At 41.8% G+C, this 24,427-nt stretch overlaps 1 protein-coding gene across 4 annotated transcripts in view; it reads right to left on the bottom strand.

Moving 5' to 3' along the window:
• Positions 1-411: 411 nt before the first annotated feature.
• LOC136844414 (tRNA (32-2'-O)-methyltransferase regulator THADA-like) overlaps positions 412-24,427 on the bottom strand; it is a 96,429-nt gene continuing 72,413 nt past the window's right edge. For 3 of the 4 annotated variants that reach the window (XM_067113586.1, XM_067113584.1, XM_067113585.1), the window contains exons 9-10: positions 18,843-18,928; positions 412-2,697 (exon numbers count right to left, since the gene is read on the bottom strand). In XM_067113586.1, coding sequence (XP_066969687.1) covers positions 2,221-2,697; positions 18,843-18,928 — 563 coding nt within the window. In that variant the 3' untranslated portion in view covers positions 412-2,220. The remainder of the gene's footprint in view (positions 2,698-18,842; positions 18,929-24,427) is intronic. The other variant, XM_067113587.1, reaches the window with a different exon arrangement.

The raw sequence follows: 24,427 nt of genomic DNA, 5'->3' as shown, positions 1-24,427 counted from the left end.
TGTAAAGCATAAAGTTTTATGCAAGTGTTATACAGTTTGGTCAATTGTACATTAATTTTGGTCTTACCAGTGATAATTGTTACTGATGTGTAGATATGTTGAATGGTTTTATGATAAGTTTGCCTACTCCCAGATTGTAACAAGAATGTTTTCATTAGCTTTTCATGAAATGTAAAGGACGAAAAAATGTGGTTAACGCTGATGTTTTGAACCTATTGCATGTCATTGTGTAGAAACTGATTAGTCTCTTTGGTTAGTTTTTCAAGTATGGCCACAGGCTGCAAGTGGGTGATTCCATTATATATGGATACAAAACATTTGGTGCACCAATATCCAAGGGATAGAGAAGACAAACAGTGTGCATGGTTCTTTTAAAAGATTCAAGGATATAAAATAAGTAGAAATTCAACATAGTTTTTACATTTTTATTACTGCACCACACATCCTGAAAAAAAAGTAAGTTACACAGCACAGTTTCATGTGATGAGGAATCTCATTAAATAAATGGTCCCAGAATTGTACTCTGCACTCTGTTAGAGATGGTTTAACAAGATGAATATTCATTTTCAGCACCAACCAACTTGTTGGCAAATATTAACAGGTCTAAAGAAACAATGGAGCATAACCATCAGTCCAGAATCTCAATCCATACCAGGCATCAGGGCATACTGGAGTGTAACTTCTGCCGCCCAACCTGAAGTATCCTAACCCAAATTTTTTATAATCTATAATTTGTAGATCCCTTGCTTTCTTCATAAGTGTTTTTACTGATTCCCACAGTTTTTTTAGAAATTATTTAATATGGTTAAGTTTTTCTAGAATTTCTCTGCCTAGTATTGTATTCACTTTTATTTTTACAATGGTTTTGGTAATGCTAAACCAGTCTCAGTCACATCCCTTCCTTACTTAAGCTTGCTTATTTCTTTCTTTCAGTTGTTTGTAAAAGCCTTTTGTAGCAGTGATTATATAGCTTTGTCTAGGCTGGGCCAGCCCCATAATAGTAAAGTATTTCAACTTGATGGTCTGGTTAAATTACCTAATAATAATAATTAGCATTATGGTGACTTATTAAAAGGAATATTAGTTTTGTTTGCCATCTTGTTACAGCTAAAAGAAATTTTGTCTTGCCCATTAATCCTCCCCTACCATTGATTTTTCAGGCCATTCTAGACCTTTCAATTTTGTGCTTTCTGTGACAGATGTACAAAGATGACTTTTTTTATAGGTAGTGTTTCTTCAAAGAATTGCTTTGGGATTTCAGTGTGCCCTTTCTTTTCACTATCCTTTATTATTTTCTTCTGTATGGGTTTAATATTTATAACTTTTGCTGTTCCCTATATCATTTACCCTAAGTCATTGGGGCCGGTCTCTTTGAAGGAATAAAAGTTCCATGACTGAGACCATAGGGGGAGGGACCTCACCACCACTTAAATATTCACACTCCTTAACCCCTTTCCCATGAAACTGGATAGGGCTTACAGTTTGGTTCACTATGTATGTTGGCCAGTGTCTAACTTGGAAGTCTTGATCCAGTCTGGTCAGCCTATCAGTGGAGACCCTGTGTGGGAAGATAGTTTGTCTCTCATCCTCAGTCTCTTCATCTTTGCCCATTATTCTCTATGAGCCTCTCCAAATATGGTTGGTTTGTCACTCAAGCTTACTAATTAGCTATGCTTCAATAACTTTTACATTTGAACTTTTTATCCCTGAAAATAGCCACAAACTTACTCAACCTTTAGGGTTAACACTGTGACAGTTAAGATTTTTAGCTCAGTGGTGTGATTAATATAATTACCTGCCTCCATGTTAGGATTATCTCTAATAGGTATCCTCTGGTTTTTAGATTTGAGAGTCACTGAACTAAGAATGCTCAGACTCTGGGAGATCCAATTATAGTAGTTCTTCAGTTCCTGAAGCCTTGAGAGGTTGATTCAGAAACACCTTCCCTTTATTGATAGGGATCAGTAGGGTTCCTCTTTGCAATTAGATATGTAATGTACGACTTCCCTGTTTTGTCTAGTGCCTAAATATGTTGTGAAATGGTACTGTATAGTATATGCAGGAACACATTTAATCACATACTGCACTGCTCTGGGGTATTGTAGTGAAAATATTCAGAGGAGGTAGAAGACCTTACTCCATATTTAGTGAGAACAAGAAGTTCTTTAATAGAAAATAATTCCACATTTTAAAGCAATTCAGGTAATTCCTGTCTGAAGGCTATACTGAAAGGTTATTGATAATTTCAGTTATGTATGTCCCTTTCATAGCACTCTTAGTCAAATTTAAAAATACTAATTTCACTAAAGGTGATTCAGTACAACAATAAACACTTAAAACTTTCCAAAGGGCAGCACGGCAGCCTAATTTTACAAGCCATGTATCAACATTTTTTATACAATAAAGAGCTTTACTTTCAAGAGAGGAGATAAAATTATAAACATGATTCATATCATCACTTAACATGTTCATGAATGTGCCTAATGAAATTACATCATTTTTAATATCATTCTGGGACTGGTCTGCCAAACTGAGGCAAAGGTAGGGAATAACTTCCTGTTTAATAAATGTAGGAGGATGCACACTGTCTGACCAAGAATCAAGTGCTTTTGCAAGGGATTTCACACAAGCTTGTGCAACGGTTCTTACTTCTCTGTAGCCATTCATCTCTCCCTTGTCAAAAACTCTGTCATCATCCTATAAAAAAAGATAAATGGATAAGATTTTCTTGTTATCTCTGAAGATAAAAGAAGCAAAATAACTAGCCTAACACTGCCAAATGTATTTCTTTACTGCGTTCCTTTCTTATATGCTAATTAAATTATGTTTTTATGTAAGTAACTTACCCAGCAATTACATAGCTATTAGTTTCTTTTAACCGGCAGCTTAAACTTTTGAATTGCGAATCACGCTAGTTCTGTTTTGGTTATGGTGATGTGCCCCGCCCACTTTCAGGTGTAAGAGAAGGTACAACAAAGCAAAGAGCTTCAATTTGTTTCTGCCAGCTATGGTTGAAGGACTGTGGTTGGCAGCAGCTTGAATTTTGAAATTTAAACTTTGCTGGTTGTTTGCTCTATCTTCGATTGGTGAAGTATTTATTTTCGTAGCCTTTTGGCATAATTAAGATAGTGTTAGGTGAGTTTTGATCATTGGTTTACAACTCTTTGCCTGTTTTTGGGACTTGTATTAGAATTTTCGTGGCTGTCTGACACTAGTAGTTCTAGTATTAGGTATTTTAGCAAAGGCTGCAATACTAGACTGACTAAAGAATCTTACGACTCTCACAATGTTTGTGTTCAATGTAGGGGACAAACATGTTCAGTGGATACACATTGTGAAGAGTGTAGCGACTGGGATTTAAAGAAGTGGAAGACTTTAGATTCACATCTCAAGAAACTAGCTAGAGATAGGAAGAGGAAAGCTATTGCTAGGGAATCTAGTAAAGCTTTAGCTAGTCAGGATTCATCCGCTAAGTCGGATGCAACTGCACCTGTAATGTCTTCCGATCCCATTCCATCTCCTCCACTTCTGCAACCCTCTCTTTTACCTGGCTTTCTTGTTTCTGACCCCAACACCATTGTCAGTCTGGAGTCGAAAATCGACACTCGCTTCGAGTTGATTGTCAAACTAGCAGCCTAAGGGAGGTGATGGGGTCTGCCCCCAAGCAGTCGCCCCCTCAGTTCAGTCTGCTGATGAATCCCAGACTGCAACCAAAGGCCGTTGGAAAGACCTTCAAGTGAGTGCTCATTTTATGTCCTCCAGCTCCGAAGATTTTAGTCCCAGGCACGTGGCGCTATGCAGACAAGTCACGCCTGCTGAAAAGGCATGCAGTGGTGTTTGAGATTTCTTCCCCTGTTCCTTGTAAGAAGGGCAAGGAATCAGTGTGCCCATCATGTAGTCACTTGGATAATCCGGAACAATTTTCTTCTGCTTCTTCTGATGACAATCATAAATTGGCGCCGAAGCGCCTTGTGGCGCGGAGATGTTCTTAATCGAATAAAGGAACTACTGCATCAGGGGTTGTGCACCCAGCACCTTCATCTTCAATCAGCGCCCGAGCGGCCAGCAACTAGCGTCGAAGCGCCCAAACTCCCGTTTGCGGTTGAGCGACCACTGGTGCCCGTTCACCAACTTTCGTCACTGGCCCATCTCTACATCGCCCATTGGTGCCCGCTCCTCCTCCGCTTCTTAGTAGTGTCTTCTCGGACATTGTTCCTCCTTCAGTTGACCCAATTCAGAGCAAACTGGATAATATTCTCAGTTTGCTTCAGAAGGCGGCTCCTACAGCTCAGATGACAGCGGGCTTATCGCTTTCTCCTTTCTCTTCTGAGGAAGAGGTTGTTTCAAATCAAGATGCTTCTTCGTTGGCATACTCTGCGCTGTTGAGGTTCCTGCTAGCGACTTATCCAAGCTTCTTTTCGCCAGCTACTCCCTCCGTTCCTGCTTCAACTTTCTTTATGGAAACCCCCCTACTGGATGAAGTAGAAGGGTGGTTTTCTGAGTAGAGGGAACAAGGCAAAGCAGTTTTTTTCCCACCTTCCAAGTTGTCCAGATCGAGCTACAGGTTTTATGTGACCGGAGAAGCTCCTTCCCTGGGAGTCTCTGCCTCCTCTCAGGGATACTTCTCCGGCCTTATAGACTTGGCTAGGAGATCAGCATTCGCCTCAGCCAAAATTATGTTTTCAGCCTCAGAACTTGCGCACCTTGAGAAGTGCACCTTCTCAAGAATATTTTTAAGGTGTTCGAAGTGATGAGTTTCCTAGACTGGGTGGTGGGCGCTCTGGAGGCCAAGTTTAGAGAGTGCTCCTTGTTACCTCAAGAAATCTCTTCAGATCTCTTAGGAGTACTTTCCTGTATTGACAGGGGTGTTTGCGATAGTACGCAGGAGTTAGCTAGTCTGTTTGCCACGGGTGTACTTAAGAAAAGAGAGCTTTGGTGTTCTTTTACTTCGAAAGGCGTCACTCCGTCTCAGAGATCGGCCCTCCTATTCTCCTCCTTGGACAAGACGTATCTTTTTCCACAGGCTATAGAACTGGACATCGCCTCTGACCTGCAGAAAAAGAACACTCAGGACCTGCTCTCCCAATATATGAGACGCCCCAAGAATTCTTCGACTCTTCCCCCCAGATCTTCGTCTCCGCTGCAGCCTACTCCTTTTCGGAGCTTCCGTTCTAGATCCCAGACTAGAACAAGAACATATACAGGCAGTCCCCGGTTAACAGCGGGCTTGGTTAATGGCGATCCGGTTTTATGGCACTTGTCTAGCGGCGAAAATTGGCAATTTTCTGCCAAAATCGGCGCCGATACATACCTAACAGAGGCGATGATAACCAAAAATCGGTGCTTTTCAGCGCCGATAAGCCCCGAAAAAGCGCCAGGAATCGCCGATTTTCGGTTGTCATCATGCCCCCAGAATGGAACACCCGCCGATAACCGAGGACTGCCTGTAACCGTTTCCCACAGCGTTCCATCAAGAAGTCCAAGAAATGAAACCATAGTCCTCCGTACTTAGGTAGGAGCGCGGTTCCTCTGCTTTTGGGAACTGTGGGAACAAAAGGGAGTGGAATCTTGGATAGTGTCTGTCCTGGAGAGCTGCATTGTCCCTTTTTTGAACAAACCTCCTCTAATCTGCAAGCCTGTTGAATTGACAGCTTACTCTCCAGGCTCAGAGAGATTTGCTGCTCTCTTGCTAAAGGTTGAGTCCCTTGTTCAGAAAGAGGCTATAGAGGTGGAAGAGGGCATTCATTCTCCGGGATTCTACAACCGTCTCTTTGTAGTGCCCAAGTCATCGGGGGGCTGGAGACCCGTTTTGGACTTATGTGTTTTAAATGTATTTCTGGATCGGGTCCCGTGTCAGCCGGTGAAAAAGTCCATTCAGCACTTATTTCTAGGTAATCCGTTGCTAGATACCAGAGAAAGCTAAATGAAATGCTGGAGTTACTACCCCCAGAGCGAGCTCCATTAGATGGAGTCGTGTATGGAAAAGGGTGAACTAAAAAACACGGAACCTTATCCTATAGAGATACCCAAGTCAGAAGTCCCACAGAGAGGTGCCGTTACAAACCCATGCACCACTCGCGGACAGTATACAAATCACCGCTAGCCGCATTCCATGAAAGCAACACCCCCACCAGAATGATGTTTACTATGGGGAGACAACATATGATAGAGGTGGGTCACGGGTGACGGTCCCCTCTCCAGAAATAGATTTTTCCTTTGTCAAATCCCTTTTTCTGGATCGGGTCCGTGTCAGCTTGAAAAATTAACAGAGAAATAAATATCATTCTTAAACTGTATGAAATAACAAAATGTAAGGGGAACAGAAGACCAAAGGTCCACCAAAAATTTTAATTGCTAGCAATAATAACAAGTAATGTACAAATGTAACTGATGGGAGCTTAAAGTTAACATGACAATATAAAAAATATACTTAAACAAAATAACTATACAAATTAAAAACATTATAACATAAATGTGTCATTTAGACAAATATACAGATAACACGGTCAGGTAATAAAGTCAAGGCGCCTGACTGAAATGACTGTAAGGGGATAACTGAGGCAGTGGAGGAAGAATTGACTAGGAATCTGAAAAGGGTACTAGAGGGAGGGACAATGTTCCCTGCGCGACTGCTGAGAATTTAAAGCTTCTAAGGATTTCAAATAGTGACGTTTGAAAACCAGGGGTGACTTCCAACCAGTGTATTTGGTAAGATCCATAAAATTCATGTAATGGAAGTAGTTAATAGAGGTGGCCACAGCTCTAATATCGTGAACTCTAGGGACTGAGTCAGGATTAGCCTGCTTGATGAAGTAAAGGATTTGCTGTCTAATAGCAGACATAGAGATATTACCCCCCCCTCAAAAAGACAACATTCAAGATGAAAACAAACCAGTCGGTCCTTGTATCCATTTGCCAGGGGAAATGGATGGCATCCATTGACATGCAGACGTGTACTTTCACATTCCAGTACATCTGAAGAGAATAAAAAAAAGTGTCTCCAGACAGTGGAAGAATTTCTGGAACTAAACTTTTGCTCGGCCAATCAGTGGATAAGTCTTCTAGGCACCCTCTCATCCTTAGAACAATTCGTCACTCTGGGAAGACTTCACCTGAGACCTCTCAAATTCTTCCTCAGAGCCAGATGGAACAGGAAAAAGTTTCCAGACTAATTTGTGTTCCCAATAACAGTGGAAATCAAGGAGGACCTTCGTCGGTGGAATTCCAGGAGGAGACTATCAGAAGGGAAATCTCTTCAACCTCTGAACCCCAGCCTAGAGTTCTTTTCAGATGCGTCAAACCTAGGTTGGGGACCTCTTTCGGGGTTGAAAGAAGTGTCAGGGACCTGGTCTCAGGAAGAGCAAAACTGGCACATCAACGTAAAAGAATTACAGGCAGTATTTCTGGGCCTACAGTGCTTCACTTCAGAAATTCGGGGGAGGACAGTAGCAGTGTATTCAGACAGCACGACGGCACTGGCATACATCAAGAAACAAGGGGGAACCCACTCTTTCTCCCTGTACGAAGTGGCAAGGAGTCGTCTTTGTCACACCAGGATTATACTCAAGTGACAAAATGTTTTATCCAGGGGAGACTCAACATTCTGGCAGACGAATTGAGCCGTCAAAGACAGACCCTTCCCACAGAATGGACATTAGACCCGTTTGTTTGTCTGGATCTGTGGAAGCCCTGGGGGGAAACCTGTGATAGATTTGTTCGCATCCTCCAGGAATCACAGACTTCCTCTTTTCTGCTCACCAGTACCAGATCCCTTGGCATGGGCAACTGATACAATGTTGCAGGATTGGTCGAACAAAGATCTGTATGCTTTTCCCCCATTCAGTTTAGTGAGACAAGTCATCAACAAATTCCGGTCTCATCAAAACCTGTCCATGATCTTGATGGCCCCCTTCTGGCCAGCAAAAGAGTGGTTCTGGGATCTACTAGAACTTACTGCGGACTTCCTGAGACTGCTGCCCGCAGAAGCAACAACTTCTCAGGCAACCTCACTTCCGTTGGTTCCACCAAAACCTGTCTTCTCTGGCTCTAACAGGATTCAAACTGTTAGGCGACTGCTCCGAAAGAAGGGCTTTTCAAGAGCAGCTGCAGATGCAATTGCAAAGTGTACAAGACATATATCAGATAATGTCTACCAGACTAAAGGGTCCATCTTCAGGTCCTGGTGCAGACGAAATAACGTGTCCTCTTCTGATACCTCTGTAGCAGAAATAGCGGACTTTCTTCTGTTCCTACGCTCCACTAAAAGACTTTCCACCTCTACCATTAAAGACTACAGAGCTATGCTTAGCTCAGTTTTCTGCCATAAAGGAATGGACTTATTGTCTAACCAGGATTTGTTCGATCTTGTTAAGTCCTTTGATGCCGCAAAGCTTAAAGAAAAACCTTTGCTGTCCCGGAACTTAGACGTGGTACTTAGGTGGCTGTCCAGTTCACGTTTTGAGCCCATCAATCTATCTCTTTAAGGGATCTAACCAGGAAAACTTTTTCTGGTTGCCTTGGCCACCTCCAAGAGATCCAGTGAAATCCATGCTTTAGACAGAGACATCGGATTTTCTCAGGGGAATGCAGTTTGCTCCTTTTCCTAGATGAATTGCCATCGAATCCATGGCCTTGTTCTTTTACGATCAAGAGCTTGTCTGAGATAGTAGGGCCGTTTGAAGAAGAAAGAACTCTCTGTCCAGTAAGGGCCCTTAACTTTTATCTTCACAGAACGAAGGACATTTGTAGTACTTCAAGGAATCTTTGGTGTTCTGTGAAATATCCCTCTTGACCCTTGTCTAAGAATGCCCTGGCATTTTTTCTGAGGACACTGATTTCGGAAGCACATTCCATGGTGAGTGAAGACTCACTCTCCTCTTACAAGGTAAAACCCCATGAGATAACAGCGGTCGCTACGTCTTTAGTGTTTAACTGCAATTTATCCCCCACATCAATTTGGTGTTTAACTGCAATTTATCCCCCACATCAATTGTGAAGCGAAGTTTTGGAAGTGCAAGTCAGTGTTTGCTTCCCATTACTGTATTTAAAGGATATCGAGACTACTTACGATCAGTGCAGTACCTTCGGTCCATTTTACACGGCTGGCGTGGTGCTGGGGGAGGAAACATAGAAAGCAATGTCCTTTCTTTAATCTCTTCGCCTTGCTTACGGTGTTGAGTTTTTGGGGAGCCTGGGAGTACTATGTACTTGTAGTACCCTCCAGTCTTTTGGTTTTAATGGTTGGGTATTGGTGTTTTTAATCTGGTTTTTTGGTGGTTATTTTGTGTGGTACTGCACCCTGGGCAGGGGCATCTTGTACTTTGCAAGCCCTCGGAAATTAGTCCATCACTCCAAAGCACCCACTGTAGTAGTAGGCCTTCAAGGCTTTACCACCTCGCCTCTACTAGATAAGATGAGCGCCAACCAGAGGCAGTATCTACCTGTAGCAGCTCTCTTATCAGGTAAGGTTTAACAACATTGATTCAATGTTAGCAAATTTATATTCTCAACTCATTACTATTAATAATGTTTTGGGGTAGATATGTCCAACATTCCCACCTCCATTCAATGTGGAAATCAGCTATGTAATTACTGGGTAAGTTACTTATATAAAAATGACATTTTTATGATAAAGTTTTATATATGCTTACCCAGTAATTACATGATCGGAGCCCACCCGCTCCCCCTCACTGGGACATAAGGGCATAAACAAATTGAAGCTCTTTGCTATGTTGTACCTTCTCTTATACCCGAAAGTGGGCGGGGCATGTCACCATAACCAAAACAAACTAGTGTGACCCGCAATTTCAAAATTTTAAGCTGCCGGTTAAAAGAAACTAATAGCTATGTAATTACTGGGTAAGCATACACAAAACTTTATTTTATTATAAAAATGTCATTTTACACTAGTCATAATTAGCCTCTACTTCAAGTGAAATATAGACCCAGTGACACCAGTCTGAAAGAGTTTGGAATAAGAAAAGTCGCACTGCATATGTATGGCTAGCTGACACTCTAACCTCCATCCTGAGACTGAGGGAAAGGGAGGAGGGCATTAAAGATAATTAATAGATTGTATAAAAACTTAATTTATTGTAAAAACACATTGTTAGATAAATCCATTAATCATAATAAGCTTGACTTGCAATTTACCTGGGAAGACCAAGCAGATGAACCTCTGAAGATAAAGTAGACAAATATCAGAGTCCAACCCACAGTGAAAACCATATGGCAGAGTCAATGTGACCAAGGAAATGCAGGTAGCTTCCAGAAGTAATGTATACAATGGACAATGTAACCCTAGACAGTACGTGTGCCATGCACCTATTAGTAAAGACGGGCTTCAAGAAAAGCATATCTCCATGTGTGCTAAAGAGGAGAGGAATTAAGTTGTCAAGAAGAGGATGATGAGTAACCAGGTCCCTTGACCTGAAGCACAGAAGCACCATGACGAAAATACTTGACTTGAAATGTTTACAGACTCTCCATCACATGCCAAGGTCAAAGGCCTTCTCTCAAGTATAGCACAGAGCTCTTGGTTATGAGAGTAAGCAGGATAGAAAGATGTAATCAGCTAGAGGGCAGCTAATGTCAGAAGAACAGATCCAAGATTTTCTCATAAAAGGGTAAGGAGTCCACTGAAACATCCAGAAAGGGCAACAGCAATCAAAATACAACTTTTAGAAGGAAAATATTTAATAGGAGTGCAAAATGTGATGCTATGGGAACCACAGATAGGTTATGACTTGGAAGTTTATGGTAGACCATGGAACTGCAGGAGATAAAAGTAGAAAAAAAAGCATGAAATGCTCTACTGCTGCAAAAACAACTTTCTGGAGAAAGCCTGAAAAGAGGGTGGAACAAAAAGAGAAGAGGGACCAAGCTTCATGTTCCACACAGAAAGGCAAAAAAGTCTTACTGTGGGAAGCAAGGACCAGAGAGATGAGAACCTGGTTCATTGTACCTAAATATGAATCCTTAGAGGGGACAAGTAAATGGCAGAGGGAAGAGTCTGCCATCTTCATGGCAGCCACTGCAACAACCTCTGGAGAGTCACCTTCTTAACCCCTATGCTCCAGAGGTAGTGATATTTTGCTGTAGCCAGAAGATAGAGGTAAAATAGCAAATATCAGAAGATAGAGGTAAAATAGCAAATATCAAAGAAAAAAATTTTTTGCTTTTTTCTTGACAAATTATTTTTCATAATAAAACTGTATAATTATATAATAAAATAAAGCCAGAGTCCTGATGTGTATAGTGGAAGTATTGAAACTTGAGAATTCTCCAAAAATAAGACCACATTTATTAAACAAAAGCAGTTTAAAAAAAACAAAAAATTACCCAAATAAACATGGGCTTACTTACTGCACCCCAGAATCATTTGAAATCATTGTATTTGACAAAAATTATTTTATTTAAGAATGTACACTATAATTGGAATAGATCGTACTCTTCCCCTGTTCGAACATAAACAAACCACTGATAACATAAAAAAGATGTAGCCTATATACATTAACATATACACACTGTATTAACTATGCATTCAAACCTCCTTACTAACAGAATAGCATTAAAAAACACAAAAACTCTAATTGCACATGTCTGCATATTTAAATGAACAAAAGACTGCTTCCTTCTTGTCAAGAAGAAAATTATAATGTGGGCGGCTGGCTGGTTGCCATAGAAACTTGTTAGCCAATGATAGCCCTCGACTTCTGTTCTAAAAATACATCACTGCCATAATATGTAAACATCAGGTAAAGGCCAGAAGAAGTTGGACTGCCACAATCGTGGCAATTCAACTTCTATTGGCAAAGTATCGATTGTGGCCTTTCAGGGCATAAAGGTTTAAGACTATTCCTGATAATCAGCATGGAGGTTTATGGTAGACCATAGAACCACTGGCCAAGTAACAAAAATGTTCTGTAGCTGCTAGAAGCAAGTTTTTTTAGGATGGCCTGAACAGAAAGTGGGGCAAAATTTTGCAAAAGAGAAAAGATATTCCCCAGAATAAAGTCATTATGGAAACATTGGACACTAGTGGATGAAAACCCTGTTTTTTATACCAAATCACAAATCCTGTCAAGTGCATGGGTAAAGGGCAAAGGGATAGGACCTGCCATCTCCATGGCAGCCACTGCCACAACCTCCAGGAATCACTCTTCCTAAGGTTATACCTGATCATCAGCAAATGAGAAGTTAAGGTAACTATGGGAAGAAATAAAGGAGGTGGAGGCTGTTCCAAAAGATTTTCCCATAAAATAAAAGTCTCCATTCATGGTGAGACTTGGGGCATCAGGAAATAAAAGTCTGGTGTAGCATCTGGTATTTTGGGATTAACTTTCAGTGAGCTGGAAATCCGGCCGTTAAACTTTTGCAAGGTAATAGGGTAATAGCTACCAATGGTAGGGGCAGAAGCACTGCCCACCAAGTCGGTGCGCATTCAATTCTACACAGTTTTCTTTTGGCTGCCATCACATCAAGATGTGCGTTTCTTTCTCTGACCTGCTGTTCGACTTCTCTTCTTTGTTTGAATATATTTGTTTTTATGATATACTGTTTATATTTTTTGTTTATACTTTGCATATATTGATATATTGAAACATTTCAACATGTTTTTCTGTCTCGCTAATGATATACGAATTCACTTATTCTTGCTACGTAGCCATATTGGCTCGTTTTATTCTGTATAAGTTTTGGAGCCTTTCTTATATCTTATATATCATTTTACTTACTTTCTTTTTGCCTTTTCATATTTATGCAAACTGAACACCTATCTCCTTGGTGTATGTTTTGTGTATTCTGTTTTATTTATGCAAACTGAACACCTATCTCCTTGGTGTATGTTTTGTGTATTCTGTTTTCTTTAATATCACGTAACTGTGGAGAGTTGCAGGGATAGTATCTAACTCTTGACTGCCAACTGTTCTATTTTTAGACACCTCTCAGCCTTGTTTTTAAGAACTTCGCTCTTCGATGTTCTTTTCCTCCTTGTTCTGAAATGCTTTTTCAAGAACAAACAATGTTTTTTTATTTTTGACCACACAATATCTTGGAAAGTTGTAATGTATTAGTCTTTCAGATGTTGTGTAGATTGAGAGGATTAAGACAAGGCAGGTTTTTCGTGTTTCCAGGCGAGGGTTTCATATTTAGTCGTACGAGGATACTTCTTGCCTAAACCTAACATGTTTTCTCCCTCTCCCTCAACACATTTCGTTCTATTTCTGAATCAGAGGGTCAAAAGATGGCTGGCATCTGGGCTCCTCTTGACCTTCAAGGAGTACCATCCTTCGGTGGCCTATTGACCCATTTCCTGTTCTCTCGTGTCCCCGTGACATCTGCCTTGACAGCTGCCTGTCCTGCTGCTCTCCCATTAGCTGTACCAGGATCTTTGGTTCCGGTGTTGCCACATCAGCCTTTGGTGTAGCCTGACCAGCATTTTGAGTTGGGGCTGCAGCGGCTAATCCCCTTCACGTTCCCTTCTTGTCTACCTTGACAGTTCCTGGTTCAATGGCTCTCCTCACACCTCTACTTAGAAATATGGTTCCGGATCTGTTGGCAGCATATCCCTCTCAGAACTTTGGACCCCCTTCCACAGTGGTGGCTTCGACCCTGCTCCGTCAGCAGCGTATCCTTCTCAGAGCTTTGGAACCCCTTCCGTGGTGGTGCCTGCTTCTCCAACTCCATCAGCAGCATTTCCCTCGCAAAGTTTTGGACCCCCTACTGCATTGGTGACTTCTATTCCCTCTCTTTCTTGTGATGCTCTCATAGAAGCAGTGGTTGACAGAGTCAACATCGTTTTTCGAGAGAAGTCTGGCCGTGTTGTGAAGAAGCGTCACAGGAAACTGTCTTCTCCTTCATTGTTTTTCTCCTCTTCCTCTTCATCTTTGTTGTCTTCATCTTCTCCTGTCTGGTCCTCCCCCATTAGAGTAAAAGTCTAGCTCATGGCTCACTGGAAGGAGGGACTTCCGTTCACGAAGTCTGTCTTCGTACGACCACCACTGATGATCCTGTTTGATCTCCAATGTGATCGGGAAAATAAAGGAGTCCTCTTTTGTTTTCCTGCTCCAGTTCGCTCTTAGATAGAATTGGATTGATCTCATGTGAAGTCTGCCCAGTTTCACGAACTTCTCGACTGAGGCTAACGTTCCTAATAGGCTCATCCATTGAGCCACTGAACGTGATTGAAGAGAAAGGAACTTTCTGACAGACTGAAGGTAGGAAGCGACTCTTCTGGGGGAGGGAAAAGCCCGAAAAGTCAGGAGTCCAGAGTCATTCCCAAATAGAGAATCCGTTGAACTGTAGTCGCCTGCGACTTATGAGTATTTTTTATAAAAAAGCCTAACTCCCTTGCTAGGCAAAGAGTTTTCGTTAGTCCTCTGTACATTTCTCTCTCGACAGAGACCTGAGCAGCAAGTCATCCGGGTAGCAGATGTTTATTACGAGAAGGTGAAGCCATTTGGAAAGAGGGTGAAAGGACCTGAGTAAAAACTTGTGGGGCCGTGGACAGGCCGAAGCACAGGGCGTGAAATTGGAGAACTTTCCCTTGAAACACGAATCGCAGAAATTTTCTGGAATCCCGATGTACTGGAACATGAAAGTAAGCATCTTGCATGCCCAGGGTGACCATCCAGTCCCCCTGATTTAGGACACTGACATCCAGAATGGGCCTCCAGCCCCCCTCCCATGATTTGGGGACTTCCGACTCTTGATCCTTGACCAACTCCACTGCCCCCTTGCACAGAAGGGATTCTACTTCTCACGAAAGGGCCACAAATTTCTCAGAGTCCGCCGAGTACGCTGTTAATATGATTGGCGATTTGGCCAAAGGAGGGTTCTTCTTGAAAGGAATGGCATAACCTTCTTTCAGTACCTTGACCACCCAAGGTTCCTCACCTCTTTGACTCCATTCCCTCCAAAAGAGGCGCAGTCTGGCTTCTACTGGAGCGCAAAGGACTAGATCTTCACTTTTTGGTTGCTGGTCTGAAGGTTGATTTCTTAATCGATCTTGAGGGAGGTCGCAGATTCGAGTGAGGTCTGGGTTGGATCTATTGTCTTCCCCCATGAAAGGAGTGGGATTGGAGGGGAGAGAATGACTTCGTATTCACGGTTGGGAAGTCTCTGGGACGTTTGCTGTATTGTGCCAATAGATCATTTGTAGACTTCTTCTGAAGTGATGTAAAATCTGCACTAAGTCTTGAGGGAACAAATGAGCTTTGTCTATGGGAGAGAACAACAGATCCGACTTTTGAGTAGTGGTCACTCCTTTGATGGCGAACAAACACCACAACTTCTCTTCTTCAGCACACACATCGAAAAGAGAAAGGCAAGTTCTGCTGAACTGTCCCTTACTGCCTTATCGGCACATGACAGTACTCCCGACCAGTCTGTCACAAAATCCTCCACCTGTGAAGGACAATCCTTGATTTTCTTGGCTAACACACTTCACGTCCGGCAAAGAGCCCTCCGAATCTGATGACACACGATGAGCACTGAAAGAGACGCCTGTCCAGTGGCGCTTGTCGTAGCCTGGGACCAGACAACAGGCTCGACAGGGGGTGACTATCCGTGGGCAAATTCCCCTGGCCTCCCTTGGACCTCTGGTATGTCTTCTCCCCGGTGCGGGGGAGCATGACAGGGACCTTCATCTAGGAGCACCAGTGGGACGGGCAGCCACCTCCTCAACACTTTGCACTGCACTAACCTTTTGGACAGTGCCTTTTCCCATATAGGTTCTAAAAGAAGAACCCAACTCCATCACTGTGTTTGCTAAAAACTTGAAGTTTTTATTGAACTCTGATTCGAGGCTGGCAATGGTGTCACGATCAGGAGCACCGGAACCTGGAACAGGAGTACATGGAATAAGAGTAGAAGGGCTAAGGATAGGAGACGATACAGGAATTTTAGGAGAAGAGACAGAATTATCCTCTACAAGATCTGCTACTTCTACAGTATCTAAGCTGGCTTTATTTCCAGCCCTTATAGCTGCCTTTCTCTTCCTGTCTTTATCCATTTTGTCTTGATGAGACCTAAAAACTTTCCATTGTTTATCATTCCAATCTCTACATTCTAAACACTTCACACACTTTGTGTGAGTCATAACAACCTAGTCTTGCACCCTTCAATGCAAAACCTAACACTTGAAGAGCTAGAGTCAGACATCCTAAATTTAATGAAACGAGTCAACCAAGGTTAGCCCAGAAGATTAGTCGTGCACTAGTATGAAAACAGAGTACTTCACCAAGACTCCAGAAAACCATCCAAAATACGGTGAAGTAGGTGCCAAAAAACCACTGATGTTACTTGGGAGCCGGCAGAAAATGAATTGAAGCTTTCTGCCTACTTGTTCCTCACAGTCCCCAACAGCGGGAGGCGCTACCACGAATTTTGAATTTTTAGTCTGCTGTAGGTAGGAAGCTCATAGCTATGTAATTACTTGGTAAGTCACTTTTTATTAAACTCAATCTTCTGGTAATCATGGCTTGTTCTTGGCTTTCCTCCTCTGGCATCCTTAGAGCAGAGACTTGGCATTGTCAAAAGACCTTCACAAGATTGTGCTATAATCGTGTTATGCATAAATATCTTGATGTTTTTGTAGGGGCCAGCTGTTGTGGAAGGTCTTTTACCAACTGGGAGGGATCCACGCCAGCATCCCCATCCTCTTCATGATCTTATCACTCCTGTTTATGGTATACATGGTGTGTTTTTCAAAAGTACCTGCCTTTACATCCATGCACTTAGGTTGTGTACTACTTTTGGATTATGTCTTCCACTGAAATTTATTACTTTCAGAAATTCCCGTTTTGGATGATCCATTATTGCTCTACTACCCATCACCTGAGAGGGACTGGGCTTAATGCATCTTGTTATATTTTCTTCTTCCAATGCCCATCATCATCCTACCTCCTAAATTGTGCCTAATTGAGATTGATGGGTTTGTAAAAACAAAATTTTTTTTTAAATAAACCCATTTTCCTACCAACTCATTAATCATAACCTTCCAGTGCCTCCTGCCTCCCTCCACTCTTTTGAGATGGATGAAAATTAGCACAAAGGAATGACACCCTGTCCTCTGTGCCAAGGGGGTGTAAGCTGGACGTGTAGTAGGATTTCATCTTTCAAACTGGTGTGACTGGGAACTGTTTGCACACAGTAGGGATAAATATAATAATAATAATTTTTTTTAAGTCTGTGACTGTGAAAATGTTTTTTTGCTTCAGATCATCAAGTGGGATTTTTCCTTAAAATTATTTTGTTCATATGTGGAACAAACCTAGGTCTTGACGTGCCAGGGAATCACTTTGAGGGATGACAAGAGGTGGGCAATGTACGTTAAGACTGTAGGTTTGTTAGCTATGAAAAATACAAATTAACTGAAACTTGTCATTTGTTCGTATGCGGAACAAACCTAGGTCTTAACGTGAGGATAGACTCACCTTTGGTGGGAGGAAAGGAAAGTCTTGAACCAACTGGAGGTTCAAGACCTCTACCTTCCCGTTGAACACTGTTGCAAACAGATCTATCGTTGGCCTTCCCCAAAGGAGGAACAGCCTGTCTGTTACCTCCTGATGTAAGAACCACACTGTCCCCAGGACCTTACCCCGACGACTCAGTTTGTTAGCCACCACATTCCTCTTGCCTGGGATATGCCTGGCTGAGAGGTCTACTAATTGCTCTATCACCCACTGGTGTAGAAGGACCGTCAGAGAGAGAAGTTGGTGAGAGACTAGCTCCCCATTTGTTTACATAAGCGACCGCCATAGGGTTGTCAGACATCAGAACTACACAGTGCCCTGACACTATTTCTTGAAACTCCTGAAGTGCTGGGAAGGCTGCTTTCAGCTCCAGATCATTGATGTGCAGCTGCTTGTCCTGAAGACTCAAGACTCCCAATGTCAGGTCCTCCAAATAAGCTCCCCAACCCTTGTACAAGGAGGAGACTGAACAGGCGCTCCAATACTGTAGTCAAGTTTTTGTCGGTAACCACCACAGCAGTTCCTTTCTCACCTTTGTAGAATGTGGATGTCTCAAAAGAAGCCAGAAAATGAAAGCAAGGTAACCACCAACCCCAGGACATTTTCTCTGAGGCTTAGAACTGGAAGGCTGAGATGAGTTATGGGTTTGCATGATCAAACACCAAACAAATTGCATACAAAAAAAGCACTAATGCACAAACACAGAATAGCACTAATTCATGACACAAAGGGTAAACCAAAGAAGGTAAATGGGCAGGAACACACCGGTTTCTGGAAGGAAAGGCAACAGCACGTCCTTCTAGCAAGGAGGTAAGGAAGAAACTGATGTGTCACAACACTCTCAGGTGAGGTGAAGTCGGCTGATGCCTTCTCTCTCATCCAATTGGCCAAACCCGGTTTCCACCAGTACTTTGTGCTACAATTTTATATGTTTTTTACCGGTTTCCAGCTGGCACTAGAAGATTTTATCCTCATGCTAAGGCATAGGTTTGTTAGCTATGAAAATTACAAATTAAAATTTTTCATTTTCTTAGAAAGTTATCTAAAAAGCTGCTATACATGAGCAGTTAATGCTCCAGCATAACGTGGTTAAATACTAATGGGAACAAGTGAGGCATGCAGGATAATGATTCTAATGAGAATCCTTATCACCACTTAGCACAATCACCTAAGAATTAGGACTACCTATCTGGCATATAATTAATACGTACTTCTAGCCATAGCATATGACTAGCTGCTAAGGGCAAGGGTTTAAAAAAAAAAAAATCCTGGTTTTTGTAATGGTAGTTTTGACATTATATATTTTTTTAAAATAAGAACTGCCTATTGAATATAAAATATTCTTGGTAATTCAACTGAAAAATTTACCTGTGTTAAGCCAAAACCTTCAGGAGCATCTTCTTTCAGGATTAATTTTAACAGTAATGTTAGGGCCTCTGGGGTGTGGAAATGAGCTGCAACAGAGAAAAAGAAGAAAAATCTGATGAACAATATTGAATTATTGTTCCATGGATTTTGATTAAACACTTAACTTACTGGAGCTGTTCAAGGATACATGAACATGAGCAATTTAAATATTCTCTAAGAGTACAAATTCCTTTCATCAATTCATCATAATAGCTACATAGATCAAGATGAAAGGATAACTTTGTTTCTCTTCCCTTCATATGCAGTAGAATCTCATACCTTGATTTTTTATTAATTCAACTTAAATTGATATAATAATAATAATAATAATAATAATAATAATAATAATAATAATAATAATAATAATAATAATAATAATAATTGTGTAGAACTCTCAATGCCGAGAACAGGAGTAATTTTGTACAGGGAGTGTCCGGTTAATAGCGGGCTCGGTTAATGGGGATCCGGTTTTATGGGGCTTGTCTAGTAACGAAAATTGGCAATTTTCGGCGCTGAAATTGCCGATTTCCGCTTATCGGCGCCAATAATTCGGTATTGGTGCCAATATATACCTAACAGAGGTGCCGATAACCAAAAATCGGCACTTTTCGGCGCCAATAAGCCCAAAAATCGCCAAAAAAGCAGCAGAAGTCCCCGATTTTCGGTAAGTGGCGATTTTCAGTTATCATCACACCCCCAGAACGGAACCCCTGCCAATAACCGAGGACTGCCTGTATAAGGTCCACAACAACGTAATAATAATGTGGAAAGAGTCTCTCTTTTAGGGGAGTGTTAATAAAAACAATTGCTGTTTCAATGGCATTAAGTTTGTAGGTAGTCGTCTCTATTCTTATATTCTTGTCTGCAGGTAGGTGGTATAATAAATTTCCGAAGGACATAGAAAGATATTCTGCTTTTGTTGTTTATTTACTCTTACACCTTGATACACATGCAGTGATCATCTAATGAGAGAACGTATGAAATTACAAGGTGGACAGGTACAGTATTTATAGCAGGAAAGCTGGACTGATGTCTTGGTGGGTCAAATTTTTTATTTCTGCCCATTTTATCTTAGTTGCACTATTTCTTTCTCTTAGTTGCAATATTTCTTTACTAAGTGTGCAGCGTTCCTCTATCTTGGAGGTTAGTTGGTGTTGTAGAAGGGATCTCCTGAAGCTCCTAGTGTCACTCTCATTATGGGCTGAAGGGTCGTGCAGGCGGAAATTAGTATATGTGGCTGCTAGACGAACTCCTGATACAGCAATTACCGAATACAACTCAAGAAGTTTTCTTCATACCCACCAGCATTGGGTGACACCACGAGAAGCGACATTCCCAACCATGAAACACAGGATTTAGCGAGCCGCCCAGCAACCAATCAGAATATTTGTCACGTAATACCATATAGTGACATCCTACACCAGCCCATCTGCTCAGCAAGGCTGCAGCAGCAAGACCATCAACCTTAAGTTTTTAGCTTTAGAGAAAATCTCACCAGCCAATCAACAGTGTGTATTCCTCCTAACCAATCAGTGGTCAGCATGCAGTCGACCACCACTGACCATCTCATATACGCAGTTGACACCCCGTTGACCATCTCGTACATACAGTCGACCCCCGATATTTGCGGGGAATGTGCACCAAACCCCCTGTGAATAGCTAAAATCCGTGAATACTTCACACCCCTCTAAAAACACTTATAACTGCCTACATGCAGTCCATGGTTATCGGCGGGGGTTCCATTCTGAGGGTGTAATGATAACTGAAAATTGCTACTAATCGAAAATCGCCGGTTTTTCTGCAATTTTCGGGGCTTATTGGCGCTGAAAAGAGCCGATTTTTGGTTATCGGCACCTCTGCTAGGCATGTATCAGCGCCAATACCCAATTATTAGTGCCAATAAGCGGAAATCGGCGATTTTTGGTGCTGAAAATTACCAATTTTCGTCGCTAGACAAGCCCCATACAACCAAATCGCCGTTAACTGAGCCCACCATTAACCAGGGACTGCCTGTATTTTGACAGTTCAAACACCGAAAAACCACTTATAATACGCATTTAGTCACCAAAATTATGAAAAATACTGCAAATAGGTGAATTTTCCACAAATAATGCGTATACTGTATACGTTCCACAGAGAAATCCATGAATAGGTGAAGCTGCGAATCCGGAACTGCGTATAGGTGGGGGCCACTGTAAACAGCAAGAACGACAGTCTACTCCTGTCTTTCAGCGTGATCATGCTCAGCGAAGTCTGAGAGAAACATGGCCTAGAATCAATGTTTGCATGTTCCTAGAAAGATTGACAACTCTGTGAAAAATGACCACCAGATTTCAGCTACCATTGGTGGTACTCTGTAATTGACAGTGTATTCGGCAGAAATAAAATTACACCCTGATTTGTGACTCCTTTCCTCTCAGGAAATGACAAACCTCAGTGCATTACTGGCAAAATGCAGTAACCCTGAAAATTCAGTTATCAGAAAAATAGAGAAAAGTATATATAAACTGAATGCAGCTGATGCAGCAATAACATTCAACAACAACAACAACAATAATAATAATAATAATAATAATAATAATAATAACAACAAAAACCTAGACCGCATGAGGATTCTCACGTAGCAAACAACACAGAACCTTGAGAAACTTGTTTCACATTTAACCCCATAAAGAGAAACCCTGATATATAAATGCTGATAACAATGAGAACAACCTACCTGAGGAATTAATATTTAGTAGGCACCTACTGAGAAAATGGGTGTAAATCCTCAGGGCATAAAAAAATTACTTGCCGTTTCAATTTCTTATGAAAACTGTATGCTATAAGGATTAATTCTTCTGAGTGCATTGGTACAAATTTAAAATAGTGTAACTTGTGAATGACTGAAATTTTTCATATCCCAACATGCAGAAATGAAACATGCATGAGGAAGATGACAAAACGACAGTCTCTAACTTTTTCTTCTGCCAAAGGAACTGGCACTATACAGCACCCACATCTGCAAGTAAAAAAGAGCCAAACTCTTTACAGAAGTGCTTGCTAATGTCTATTCCTACAGCATTCCAATTGTTTGAGTGAGGCGTAAAGGAGGCAGGGGCATCCTAGCAAAGGAGGAGAGCCTGAACTGTGAACCAAGGTTGACTTGTGAATGGACGGAGCAAGTTCTGAACCATAGTCAATTCCAAGCTAGTCGAGTCCATAGGTGAATGCTCAAGCAAGCTATCGTGCACATACACACTGAGGGTTCTGGATGAACCTTAACTCGGAGGTATCTAGTAAATTATTGGATAAGTTGAGGTGCTAGTGCACTCCAAACATGCAGGCACACCACAAGCATTGAAGTAGGCCTAGGCAGTGATGAACTATGTGTCCCCACTCACCTAGCAAGAACTGAAAATACTGCATTTGCTGGTGTCAAGGGCATAGCATCCCCCTCCCATGACACCAGTTTATATCTTTTGACCTTCCTCCATTTCTTGCCATACCTCTTTTACTGCAGAGGAGACCATCCAACACACTCCTCACAAGGAAGCTCAGGACAGCAAGACTTTCCCTAACTTTGATAGGCATATATATAACTGAGCCAATATAGAAATTTTTATAAGATTTATTTTTTACTTATCCCTCTTATTATGACAGCTGTAATTCTCATGTCAGGAGGGAGGACAACAGTGTGTGAAAACTAAAAAATCAATAGGATTGTTTAGTTTTGACTTTGTATTAACCCATCCCTTTGGTAATGCATAACAGAGAGGTAAGTATTTAAAAAATAAAGGATTTTTGACAAAGGAAAATCTATTTCTGGAGAGGGGCCGTGTCACTGGTGAAATAGTCCATTCAGCACTTATTTCTAAGGTAATTCCGTTGCTAGATACCAGAGAAAGCTAAGTGAAAATGCTGGAGTTACTACCTCTTGGTGAGCGAGCTCCACTTGGATGGAGTCAAAGGGAAAAGGGTGAACTACAAAACACGAACCTTATCTATAGAGAGATTCCCAGTGTCAAAAGTCCTAACGAGAGGTTTGATACAAGCCCATGCACTACTTTCGCGGACTGTATACAAGGCAACACTAGCCGCATTCCATGTTAGCACCACCTCACTAGAATGAAGTTTATCAGGAGGGAAAGAAAGAAAAACAGGTGGGAACAGGTGGTGACTGGCCCTCTCCAGAAATAGATTTTTCCTTTGTCAAAATCCTTTTTCTGGATCGGGTCCCCGTGTCACCCGGTGAAATAGTAACAGAGAAATAAACATCCATTCTTATGCTATTAAAAGACTTAAATAGAAACTTGTTGGAAAACTAGGAGAATTCTACCCTGAACATAAGTAAGGTCCTCTAAGTTCATGTATTAGAAAATAATATAAGTAGTCACCGTCTAAGATCATGAATAGAATAGCACCTAGACCGACATGTGAGAAGAAAATGCTTTCACTGCCTCATGCAGACCCAATTACCCCCCCTTTTTCAAAGAGGACCTGACAAAGTGCGAGAGTCCTGTCTAAAAAAGCCTGCAAGGAGAAAACTGGACACAGAAACAGACCTTATAAAGAGGAGTACTTTCTGAGTGACCACCAAAATGAGGACCTTCAATTGTAGATAGAAGTTAAATTGAAAATTCACAGCACTACCCCTGATGAGAGAAACCAAACTGATTAGTTTCATGAACAAACCAAACTGATTGGTTCCACCAGACAGGGCAAACAGAACACGAAAACTAACACTAGAAGCTAAGCTGATTAAAAATTTTTGGGACTTCCTTAACAAGGAAAGATAAGAACAAGATGATTGCTGGTTACCGAAGCTAACCCTGATACATTACTTCAAACGACCAGGAAACCGAATGTGGACGGAGTATTTCTTAGACGAACACAGACCTCAGGGATGAAAGTTAAGGGCCTGTGAGTCTGGTTCCAACAAAACACCTTCCTCGAGGCCAATGCGGTCGCATCAGTACTGTAGCTTCGAAAACTATGTGAAGAGTGCTAGTTACTTAACTGCAGAACCATACTGCAGTAGAGTAGGATCCCTTAACTGATTTCAGGAAAACAGTAATAACAGGACCAATATCAGTTTCCTCCTAAACTGTAAGATTCACAAAGACCACAAATGCAGGACATCAGAGTTTGAGGGGGCTGACGAGGCTGAGTTTATACCAGACGGGACAGCTTGATAGTTTGTGGCTGAACTTGCTGCAAACAGACCTACTTCCAAGCCCAGGAAAAGGTCACAAGACTACCTGAGTGACGCTCCGCCTAAGGACTATTCCCGACACCAGGGGAGGCCCTGGATAGGGAAAAAGCAGTGACCTTTTGGACCCCTACGAGAAGGGTGGTAGACAGAGGCACTTCCATGCTGTTGGTTATGGAGAGGAATGAACCATAACCTGAACGAACAATTGAGTCCAAAACCACTTGTTTCGCAGGCGCACTATTGCTGTTTTGTTCAGAACCAGCCTAAAAGGAAACCTCTTGGGGGGAAGAAGTTTCCAAGGACAGGAAAACTGTCACCGCCCTCCAAAGCGTTGATATGGAACTGCCGAACG

The sequence above is a fragment of the Macrobrachium rosenbergii genome, chromosome 12 (genome assembly GCF_040412425.1).
Source record: "Macrobrachium rosenbergii isolate ZJJX-2024 chromosome 12, ASM4041242v1, whole genome shotgun sequence".
Classification (NCBI taxonomy): domain Eukaryota; kingdom Metazoa; phylum Arthropoda; class Malacostraca; order Decapoda; family Palaemonidae; genus Macrobrachium; species Macrobrachium rosenbergii.
This window is presented reverse-complemented; position numbering and strand designations above follow the sequence as displayed.